General features: G+C 40.2%; 1 protein-coding gene across 1 annotated transcript; it reads right to left on the bottom strand.

Moving 5' to 3' along the window:
• Positions 1-2,248: 2,248 nt before the first annotated feature.
• On the bottom strand, positions 2,249-12,094 carry ZBTB38 (zinc finger and BTB domain containing 38). Its single transcript, XM_010716409.3, has 2 exons — positions 11,705-12,094; positions 2,249-8,113 (listed from the first exon to the last, which is right to left on the bottom strand). The coding sequence occupies exon 2, from the start codon at positions 8,111-8,113 to the stop codon at positions 4,532-4,534; it is 3,582 nt and encodes a 1,193-aa protein (XP_010714711.1). The 5' UTR covers positions 11,705-12,094; the 3' UTR covers positions 2,249-4,531.
• Between the last annotated feature and the right edge of the window lie 12 nt (positions 12,095-12,106).

The raw sequence follows: 12,106 nt of genomic DNA, 5'->3' as shown, positions 1-12,106 counted from the left end.
CTCGGCGGCGATGCTGCCCCGCTCTGCCCGCGTTCCGCCCGGCCCTCTGCCGTGTGTGCGGCTCACGCTGGGCTCTCGCTTGACGGGGCCGCTCCGACTGCCCGCCGGGGTCCTCCTCATCTTTGTCCCGTGTGTTACTTTCACAGGAGACAGAAGTCGTAGACGCGAAGCGTGTTGGACGCCCGTACTCGTCACGCTAATACCGCGTTCTGCAGCCGTCACGGAGTGCGGCTTCGGTCTCGGTGTGCTGCAGCACCCAGCTCCAGCGCGGCTGTCTGACGGGCTCTGCTGGGCCTCTGTTCGTTCACCTCTGCGTTCACCTCGGGCGCTGGGACAGGCTGCCCTGGGAGACGGTGGAGCCACCGTCCCTGCAGGTGTTCAGGTAGATGGCGCTGAGGACGCGGTTTAGTGAGCAGTATTAGTGGTAGGCGGATGGTGAGACCAGATGATTTTAGAGGTCTTTTCCAACCTTCGTGATTCTGTGATAGACTACAAGTGCTTCAGCCTACCCTCATCGAGAATTAATTTTCATTACAGTTTACATTAGTGTTTCCTGAAGCTATGGATCCTAATCTGAAAGCCTGGGATCTCACTGCCATCTGGAATAAGCCCCGGTCCCAGCACCTGTGGCAGGTGTGCCTGGGCTCCAGCTCTGCCCAGCTGCAGCTCCGGGTGCAGAACAGTCCAGTGGAACTGCCGCACTGAAGGTGCAGCAGCTCTAGGCTCCGCAGGCACAGGTTCTGACAAAACCTGCAGTGGCTGTAGTCCTACAGCAAAGAGGTCATTCAGCTGGGCATCAAGGAAAAGGCTCCTTTAGAAAGTTAGTTAGTAGGGGTCTACGGTTTTTCACCTTAGGTTCTTCAGTATGCTAAAGGAAAGCTTAGAAAGTTCCAAGGAAGCAGTTATTATTTGTTTCTAGTTGGAGTCTTCTGCTGTGATTCCATGACCATTCACTTCTCCCACATGAATCTCACTATTATTATATGCCGTGGAGCCCTGTAATTTGGCTGTCAGGCAAACATCAGCTCCATTGCTTGGTGGTTTTCCAGCAGCTGTGAAATTCCCTTTTCATTCCCACACTCCATATCAGGTTAAAGGAAAAGAGATAAAGGTGGCAGGAGCAGCTCAGGGGACAATGAGCTGCTTCATCATATCATAATGTGGGAATTTGTATGCATGCAAAATACAAACTTGCACAGAGACATAGGTTTACATAAGCTGATTTTTACCTGCTAGAAGTGACAGCTTCCTCAATAGCTCAAATTGAGGGATTTGATTATCTACAGTTGGCTTCCAGTAGGTTGTCTGCTCTGTCTGACCTGCGGGTGGTGAACCCAGGCTCAGAGTTGAGAGCTTTGGGATGGAAAACTCCTGATCAGAGAAGGAAGAGGTATGGTTAGCTGTGTTGTAATAATTTTGACACAGGTATGTGACTTTAGTTCTTCCATAACACCCTTGAAGGTTACATGATGCCTGGAGTTCACTGTTTAACTTAACGTCACCTTTGAAGTAACTTTTAATTAGTTTTTTAAATAGGACAGAAATATATATATATGTAGCCAACTTCTGATTGTCTAAGTATACATCTCTACTGAGGACCATCCCAATATCTCTAAATAATTTAGCTTAAATTTAACTTTAAATGCTGAATTTAAGTTTTTCTAGCTGAAGGGGGAAGTACTTTGACTACAGAGTTTTCTATTCTGTTCATATCTTCATATTCTCTTATGCAATTAAGAAACCATGCATATTGGCAGTATTCCCAAGTGCTTGGAAGTGCACAGCGTAAAATACACAATCTATACCACAAGGATACCATCAGAATTTAATTTTAAGTAAGATTTGTAAAGTTTTGGGTCACCATGAAGATGTTTAAGATGGTTTAAGATGTTGCAAAGCATTAAACACAGTTTACCTGTCTTCCATTCCTTTAAGGTACCGAACAGGTAGATTCTGTTCACCTCAGCACAGTGTTCACCAGTACTGCACGATGCCAGCAGATACTGTCACTTCCCTTGAGTTCTGGCGTGTTCTCAATTCACTGTTCTGACTTTAACAGAGGGAGTGTTTGGTAACTCTGTTGCTTAATCTTATAATGAAACATATGGTAGAAGATACATATCTCTTGTCTGTAGAGATTTAGTAATAATTTAAAAAATGGAGACTTACAGAAAAATAGGAAGAGGTTATTTTAATCAAGCAAAAACAGTTATAATAACTCTCTCTAAAAATAAAATTAGACTCTTTATCAATCCTTAACATCTGCATTTAATATTTTCTTCTAAACAAAAATACAGATGCAGCAAATTACAGTCTTTGACAACGTACAGTATTTACTTTCTCTTACACTTATTTTAATTCTAATTTGGTCATTAATACTTAACTCATTACTTCAATGTGTTACTTGTAGTAAAAGTGCCACAATTGAACTATAAACATGACATTGCCATCTTAAAACTCCTTTGCTATAAACTGTAGATAATATACAGAGTTACAAAGTCATTGTGTTTTTATCAAAATATACAAACCCCCCCCCAAACTAACACAAGCTATCAATATTTTTCTTATGAACTATACAGTTATATAAAATATCTGTAAAATTATCTTTATATGTATAAATATTCTACCTTATTTGCTTTGGTCTATAATTATCGTCATACAAGTCCACTTAGAAAATATCTTCGTGTACTTTCCTTGAAACATCATACTTTCCTGTATTTATCCTACTATTATCCTAATTGAAAATGGAACCAAAACTGCTATGAAACCAAACATTTCTCAAAGGTTTCACAGCGTTCATCAATGACAGGATAAATAAGTGGACTACATTATTACTTCAATCAACACAGTACTATAATTTCAATTGTAATTTTATCATACCCAAGCTATGATTTCCTTTAGAATATTTTGGAAAACCAAGTAAACAAATTGTGTACCATATTTGTACATAGAATTGAGGTTCACTGACCGTTGTCCAGACTTAAAACATTTTTAACACTTTGTAACAATGAATGTACATAACAAATTGGAAGTGCAGATAGAGTACAACAGAGCCCTATGATATAATATGCAACTTGTACACATTTAACCTCTTCATCTTTTTAAACCTCTTCATTTTGGTTAAAATTAACACTATTTTGTGAAAATGTGATTAACTGTACTGTTAATTTCGGTGATTTCTTCTTTCAGAAGCTTACCCTCCTGATTCCTGGTGAATGCAAACTGTGCAGCCAGAAGGCTCACCGTAACATTCTGGTGCAGCAGAAGAAAGGAAGCAGAAAGGCCAACGTGGCTTCTTCCAGCAACCCCATGCTGGCACTTCTCTGCTCTGGGCCTACTATGCTTGGCCAAGGGACACTGAGATGAAGCTTGCCTGGGGTGAGACGCTGAGACATACGAAGTACTGATATTGCATTTAAGGCACAGGGATGACAAGGAACCCCACAAATTGGCCCTATCCCTGTTATATATGGAAACTGCCTCAGGGATATACATGGAAGCAAGAATCTGACTATTTACCTCTTCCTCCCAAAAACCAAAGCATTTTCTGTGAGCTGCACTGTCATTTGTTGTCCAGGCATTACACGAGGATGTCGAGGAAGACACTCTTATCTCCTCTTCTTCTGCTGAGAAGAATGATATTTCTAAAAGACAGGCGTTTCAGACTCACCAGGAGGTGGACGCTTGTATTACAGAATTCTTCAAACTACACTACTTCATGAGAACAATTTTCTTTCAACAGATGACCTGAATAACTTTACAGCTCAATCGCTTGGAACTTCTGCCGTTTGGAAGACTGGCTACTATGATTTGCACTGAATCTTTATTAAATGTTTCAGAGATGACTCTAATCTGGCATACTTTCTGCACAAGCATTCAGAGACGTAATGCATATTATGGTAACTACAAAACTGAAAATGGAAAGGAAAAAAGGTTTATACTTCTGTGTATGTTTTGTAAATGTTGAGTTACAAAAAAGCACTCAAAAACTCAACTGTACTTCAGCATACCCAAACTGATGAATCATTGCCCATCTTCACTGTAGAATACACTAAATCACGATTTGTTTATAAACACATTAACTTTTGTTAAAAAAAGCGACATATGATTTCTGCAGCAAAAATTCCTTCTATAGTATATAATTTTAACCTACATATTTATTTTGTCCAGAATTCTGACTGAAAAACAGCACTGTAGAACAGTTCAGTGGCTAGTTTCTTCTAGCTTTAAGTAGAAGTTTAGTTTGGTCTTTTTTTTAAATTTTTTTTCTTCTTCTTTCTCTCTACATGTATGCTAGAAGTCTATTCTGGCAAAACTATTTGGGGTCTTTCAAATTAAGTTTGTATTATTGCAAATACTAGTTTTTCTTTTCAGTGTTATTTTTCTTTCCTTTGCATATATTGACATATGTTTAAATGAAGACATTTGATCTTCGTAAATTATCTCTGTGGAGAATTTTCCCCATTCAAGGAATCTACGTTTTCTCCAATATATAGTTTTGTATTTTTCCTCTCTTTTGCACAACTGACACTCAGAGTGTAACTTCTGGAGTTACACTTTGTATGGTTTTTCCTTCACTTCCTTCTGAGCCAAGAAAATGTTGATTTTCCAACAGCTGAGCACTTTCATTGCAGAACTGTTCTTTTCTATCTGGTGGACCTGTACTTTTGAATAGATGTTTCTTCTGGTGCATTCCCAGAGCAGCTGCCGTCTTGCAAATTTTGGGGCACTGAAAGCAAGCATATCCTTTTCCATTATGCTCACGTATATGTCTTTGCTCATGGTTCCTTTTGGTAGAAAGATACAGGAAACTCTGTAAGCAGAACTGACAGTGGTAGCGTTTTTCTCCAGTATGAATTCTTTCATGTATTTTGAGTGTTTCATTTAAAGTGAATGCCTTATTACAGTACTGACAGACAAAGTCTTTGACACCCAGGTGAATACGTTCATGTTTCTGTAAATTTCCAGGGACTGAAAAACATTTACCACAGGTTTTGCAGGTGAAGGGCTTTTCCCCTGTGTGACACCTCATATGCATTTTTAAGGTGGATGGACTTTGAAACTGTTTTTGGCATAATTCACAAATGTAAGGCTTTGAAGTAGATACATGCCAATGTACATGTTCTTGAGTTTCTGCAGTGGAGTTCTGATCTCCTTCACAGAGCTCACAATGAAGACTGGGCATTTCTGTGTTCTCTTCTTGACTAATTGCCTTGTCTTCAGGAGCACTCCTGAGCGCATACTCTCGACTGCACGGACTGTGACTTTCCATAATGGTGTTCCTGTTTCCGTGCTTTTTCCTCCATTTGGTCTTCTTCATTTTTCTTAGCTGTTTAGATTTCTTTTTCGGTTTGTAATTGTAATATGGTCTCCAGGGTTTATCACTGGAATCCTGATCACTTACATCATCACACATTTCTGTCAGCTCCAGGCATTCTGAGCCATAGAGTCTAGATGGGCTTTTCTCTTTTATCTCTGTTTCTGATTCCTCATTTAGATTGTCCTGTTTGGACTCGTGTTTAGATTTTCGTCCCCTTTTACAAAATAGCTTAGATCCTAATATATGCCTTTTTACAATAGCCTCGTTACCAATTTTTACTGTTATCTGACAAAGAGGAGCAACATTGCTGTCAGTAGATGTTCCAGGTAAGGCTGGCTTTGCAATATAAGTCTCAGTTTTACTCGACTCTTCAGCAGCATTAGTGGTTTTGCTAGATGAACCTCCAGATCCTTGGATGTGCTGCGTATCCTCAGCTGCTTCTGCTCTGTTGCACAGCAGTGCTTTCTTTTTCTCCTTAATAGGTTTTGATTTTGTAATACTTTTTCCATAATTATCTGACCCATACTTACAATCATCACTTACAGGTTGACTAGGTACACTGTTAGAAGATTCTGTCTTACTGTTTTCTACAGAAGTGATTGTTTTACTGTGCATTATTACTGATGAAACTCTGCTACTGTGCATTATAACAGAGGGTGCAGAACTGCTGTAACTGATTACAGAGGTTGAATTTTCATTCACATTAGTTAAAGACACAACTGAGGAATCATACTCATGAGAACCAGAGTCTTTTGTAGCAGTGGGAACTCTTTTGTCAGCTGTGAAGAAGTCTCTTTGCAGATCAGAATTTAAGATACCTACTCCCCAAGAGGAAGAGTTCTGAGGATTTGTGGAAGATGCTGTATCATTACATGAAGAAGTGTCCAAGACAAGAGTTCTGTTGTTTGATAATATATTACTTTGAAAATTCAGTGGTGATAGCTCAGAACTAAGAGAACTCTGGATGAAGCAGTTACTAGAAGCAGTTTCATTAACTTGGCTACTTGTTTGAACGTTTTCATACGTAGAATTTCGGTAGGACTTATAAGGTAGTCGCCTGCACTTCATGGGCAGAAGTCGGTAAAGTTTGTATGGGTATACACTTGGTTTTAAGCCTCCATTGGCTGTCTTCTTACTTACTGAGAGACGATGGTCAATTGCATGGAAAGACTTCTGATGATTTTTTAGTATATAATAAGTCATGAAAGTCTCTAGGCAGAAAATGCACTGATACCGCCTTTCTCCAGTGTGCCAGATCTCATGTCTTGTGCGATACTCAGCTAATGCAAATACTTTGTTGCAGTAGTGGCACGGGTATGTTCTTCTCCACGAATGCACATTTGCATGTCTTCGAAGGCTCGACAACGTTACATAACTACGTTTGCAAACTATGCAAGTATATAATATCTGCCCATCAACAACTTTAACCAAGTGATCCGTTTCTGGTAAAGCGCAGTTTGCATTAGAATAATCAGTTATGCTGTTTTCAGACAATAGAGGCTCTGTGTTTGCATATGAACTCTCATTCCTTCCATCTGTAGCAGTATAATTATCTGAAAAATTTTGTTCATTCCCACTGTGAACAGATAAGCTACTTGATCTCATACAGACTTGTTCATGACTTTCCAGTATATTTAGATTTGCAAATTGTTTGCTGCAGTATTTGCATATGAAAGTTTCCTGATGCTCTGAATGGAGTTGAAGATGAGTACTGAGTAACGCCCTGTCACTGAACGATTTTGCACAGCAGTTACAGCTGTAAGCAGGTGGAACAACAGTTGTCACAGACCCAGAGATATTAGCAGATGTGTTTTCTTCTTCTCTGGACAAACTGAGATCTCCTGCTTTACTGTGAGGTTTTGGAATGGAAATAATTCTCTGATCATTAACAGTTTCAGGCTGGGCTTCTGCACTGGCTACCGTAGAGGCTGGTACTTTTGCTACAGCCAAACTAGTACCCTGGGGTTTGAAGGCTGCTTTAGGAGTAGTACTACATGCTTGTTTTACTGGCTGAATGAGTGGCGTAGCTCGGACATTTTCATAGTGGTCTTCACCTGCACTGTACAAAGAGCTGCCTTCCTGTTCAAAGTGAGGCGTTCCTTGAAAAGTATCTCCCCCTGAAGAAACAGCATAGGAGTGCTCTGCCAACGTACTGGCTGGCTCTGCATCTTTGCAAGTGTTGCTTCTGTCAAGGCTGACGTTGGGGGTTTGTATTGTCTCAGATACCTTTTTAAAGTTTGCCCTCAAATCAAGTGGAGAAAACAAACTATTTTCAGTTTCAAAAATCGAGAATGCATTTGTAATTCGTGGTCCATTTGTCACAGCAGACTCTTCATGTCTCTTTTCATGTTTTTCCTCTTTGACTGTCCCTTTCTCACTAACACAGTATGCATAAGGGCAGGGGGAGCTTGAAAAGTTAATATCTGTAAGATCTTCAAGAAACGATATTCCCAGTTTTTTCCCTGCAGCTGCAAGGTCTGTTACAGTCTCTTGCCTCTTAACAACCACTGTGGAACTGTAGATGTAGTTCAGTATTTCTGTAAACACTTCAGCTTTGAGATCATCTAATTCCAGTACATGACCCGAAATACAGATAGTACGACTCCAAAATATGTTTTTAAAGTAAAGACTTGAAGCTGCTAGCACATTACTGTGGGCTTTAAATTTGGTGTCTTCCACAATTATGGTGACATCACATAAAATACCCCTAATGCGCTGTTCATTTAAAATAGAAAGTACAGTGTCACTATGGAAGTCGTCCTTGAGATCCTTTGAATGGGACATGACTGTCATCTACAACAAAAAAGAAAAAGGATTCATTTAAATTACATATCAAATTTATAGTTCTGTATTTCTCTTACAGTTTTTTTTTTAACATATCAGCTTTTGTCATAGCATTTCATGTTGAAGTTACTTAGATTCACGAGTGCCAATGATATCAAAGGTAACCTGGCCTCTCAGGACATCAGGATGATTATTTATATAGAGCGAACTCCAGGTAGAAATTATTTTCTCCCAGCTGACTGACAGTGCAATCTTAGACGCGTCATCACATCCATCAGTTGCACATTCCTCACTTTATTCCAGCTGTGCTACTGCCTCAACAGATACCTAAGGACAGATCAAGAATGCAGGGACACCTGTAGCTCCTCAGCAAGAGGCAGGTGATCTTCCCTCACTGCATGGCTTAGCCGCCCACCCAGTGCCTTTCACTGGCAACCACAGCTGCCAGCTTTCATTTGTGCCAGCGGCTGTATCTGCCCAGATTCACACTAAATGACTCACTGAACCCTTGAGGAAACTCCCCTAGCACGTGGTTGAGGTATTTGGCAGTGGTGGTTATGGGGAAGATTGACTTGCCGTGATCCTGTGGATACAACTGCTTTGTTTTCTGAGGCTGTTAGTCATAGAATTACTTTAAAACACAACTGCATTTGATCATCTTATTAAGATGGTATTTAAAACAGGGATTTGAGATCCTATGAAATAAAGTTCCAGTTGCAGGGTCAGTTTTCATAAACAACAAACAACGACTGAGAATATACCGGCTCTCTCACTCAAGGTATTCAGAGGTAATTCTTTGTTGAAAACAAGGCTCATGTAAGTGCCGTATATTCTCGCTCTAGCTGACCTAGTTACATTTTGGATAGTTCATCAGAAATCCATCACGTATTTCACTGCAAATCAAATCATGTAAAAAAAAACAAAAACAAAAAACATGTACAACACAATGTAGTTGCACAAGATATAATTCTGTACATCTAGGATGGAGCTCTGAAGTAACATTTGTACCTTACAACATAGCCAGCATTTCCAGCAGGGAGGTGCTGTCCATGTGAACAGCCAAAACTCCTAAGACAGTTCAACAGTTGAGAATAGTCTATGCACAAACTTCAGAAAAATCAAATTCCAAATTCTCAAAAAAAACCACCCATGCTTATGTATATGCCACAGAGTGCAAGAAATCACTCCATCGCTGTAACCATGAGAGAAATGTAGACTGGTATTATTTTGATTATCTGGTCACTCTAATTATCTGGCCACTCACCCTAGCTGTAAATGGAAATGCACTGTTTTGTTCCTTTAAATTACTAAATCATGGTTTATCATGTTTGTTCATTACACTTATTTGACCTAAGAAATATTTATTCAGTTGGCATGATAACATAAAGCTTGTGGAAACTGAGTATAGTTATTTCCTTTCTGAAACCCCCTAAGTAATTGTAGATAGTTTCTAGGATATGAAGTCTATACCGAAAGAATACTACAATAATACTTCTTTTCAAGCCAGCAGCCACTACTGCATAATTGATTCTTTTTTCTCATTGACAACGTTAGAGATTACATTGAACTTGCTCATGTGATACAGTACTAGAAACCAACTGTCAGACATCAAAAACATTTCACAACAGGAGCTACTGATAGAGTTATTTCCTGAGCATACGAAATAAATGATGCCAGCTCTACCTCCCGGTGAATTATCCTGTAGGATCTTGCCTGAGCTTTTGCGTTTCTGTACAGGAGACAGCTGGTTTTAGCTCAAAGACATATCATCTCACACAGTTTGCTAAATATATCAGACTTTTTTTTTTTTTTTTTACTACAAGGCATGTTTCTGCAAGGCCTACTAAAAACACTAGGGTAATACATTGTACAAGTTTTACTATACAGCTAGATATTCCAAAATTTATCCTCCTAAAAAGAGAAGTGAATACTTTCATTTTCTACTTGCATGTTCACAGATTGACAGCTTTTGTTGTTTCTGAATCACGGATATAAAGGCATGCTCAGTGGAACACCAAACTAGATTCCTTTTGTAAAGATAGCAGAAACCATCACTTGATTTTTGGACGGGTAAATTTTTTTTGCTGTGAGCTAAACCATCTGGTACCTATGTCACTGTAAAGTTATACAGGAAACTCTGGAGCAAATAGAGTTTTAGAGCCAGTGGTTTTGGTGCTATCTCAAAGCAATTCCCAAGTAGTCCATTTATTCATGCATGTAATGATTCTCTACTTCCTCTGACCTCTCTTGATTCTTCCATTTGTCAAAAATGCTGTAAAATCAGAATGCCCTACCTAGCACACACACAAATGGAATATTTTAGGAATACTTTACATTCCATTTGAAGTTGCTATGGCAAAAACAGGAAAAGCATTTCAATTTCTGAGGAAGTGCTACTGTGACCAAGAAACACAGAATTCATTGGGAAAGACTGATCTCCGTGTCTCTTGGTCAGTGCGTTTACTGAAAGATAACGTTATCTTTTCTGACATCAAGAGAATACTCTCACAGGACAGTTGTATGAAGAGTACTAAAAGTTAACAGACAGTTCAGAGATGGGTGCACCCAAATAAAAACGTGGCTAGCTATGCCTCATAGATGATACTGCAAATTGCAAGGACCACATCAGCCAGCTCCGTACGGGCACTGAAGAGGGAAGAAGCTACTGATGATTTTTATATCAATATTATTTTGGAATGAACAAAGAGATCACAAGAAATGTCTCAGGCCTACAAACACCAACTGTAACAATTAGGAAAATTTTTACTACCAAAGTTGCAATCCAGGAATATTATTTTTAATTCTTGCTAAACTTTTGAGTCTATTGACAGGAAAGTGCACTCCATGACACATGGAGACAAACTGTTACTCCGCTTCAGACCCCAAACTTAACAGACCAACTGGCAGCATCAACAGAATAACAGTAGGGCCACTTGCCTGTACCTAGGGAAAATAAAAAACAGCAAGCTGCTTGATAATCTGTTACAACAGTTTTTGAATTTATCTGTTTTTTAATCCCAAACATGGGATTCTGAAGATGTTACTGCCTTCTGGTATTCATCCTATGGAAACACCATACTAGTATTACATTCAGCTCCATTCCATGCTACTAACATACTTTGAGGGCAAACTCTGTTTTGTTTCCAGCCTGTTCTCCCAAGCAGTGATGACCATTCATCAGCATCCAACTGTCTTACAGGGCACTGTTTTGCTCTACAGCAGAAACAGGGCTAGGCATCAAAACTGAGCTAACAGAACAAAAAGCAAACAAAAACAAGTAGCCCCCCAGCTCTACGATCCTGATCCCTGCTTATACAGCAATATTAGTTCAGTACTTGATGTCGAACCATCGCTTTCACGGCTGTTTTTGTTTCCCTGGTCCCTCTGGGCAGATGGCACACAAGGCCACCCACACCAGGCTCCCCTCGCTCTCCCAACAGCCTCGAGCATGCACTGAAATCTTAATGATTATCTTAATTATACTTAATAGCTTGCAATATGTTTGCATTTTAGTGCTACATCTGTATGGTGACCCATGACTTCTTATAAGCACGTTGATAATGCTCCTATTTCAAGTCTGATTCTTGCACCCTGGCCTACCCTGTCATACTTCCTCCTTCTAGATGTTGCAGCCTCGTAAGTGCTCCAGACTTCAGATCAGTTTTTCAGCCTGCCTCTTTCCTCTGCCTCGTTATTCGGACAGCAGGAGGGGAGCACCTTCAGGTACAGCACTGTAAGCACGCGCAGGTCTCCACAGCCACCGGAACCGCTCCGAAGGCCTTGTAACTCTTCGTCGTTATTACATCCCTAACGCATTCCCTCAACTCCCAGTCCAGACGTGTCGTGACAGCTTCTCCTCAGAGCGAAAACAGCTTTAAAGCCTCATTAGCACCCAGAGAAGCCTTGCGCTTCTCCTGCAGTTATGGCCGTCGCTGTAAGATCCGAGGAGAGCCCCGTCCCCGCGGCAGGACGGCCGCCCGGCCCGGTACGCGCAGCCACCGC

This window comes from Meleagris gallopavo, chromosome 11, assembly GCF_000146605.3.
Source record: "Meleagris gallopavo isolate NT-WF06-2002-E0010 breed Aviagen turkey brand Nicholas breeding stock chromosome 11, Turkey_5.1, whole genome shotgun sequence".
Taxonomy (NCBI): domain Eukaryota; kingdom Metazoa; phylum Chordata; class Aves; order Galliformes; family Phasianidae; genus Meleagris; species Meleagris gallopavo.
Note: the sequence above shows the minus strand (reverse complement) of the source record. Positions and strands in the feature narration are given on the sequence as shown.

Excerpts from the sequence above, each read along its gene's own strand:
- ZBTB38 (XM_010716409.3), bottom strand. The coding sequence starts at position 8,113 with ATGACAGTCATGTCCCATTCAAAGGATCTCAAGGACGACTTCCATAGT.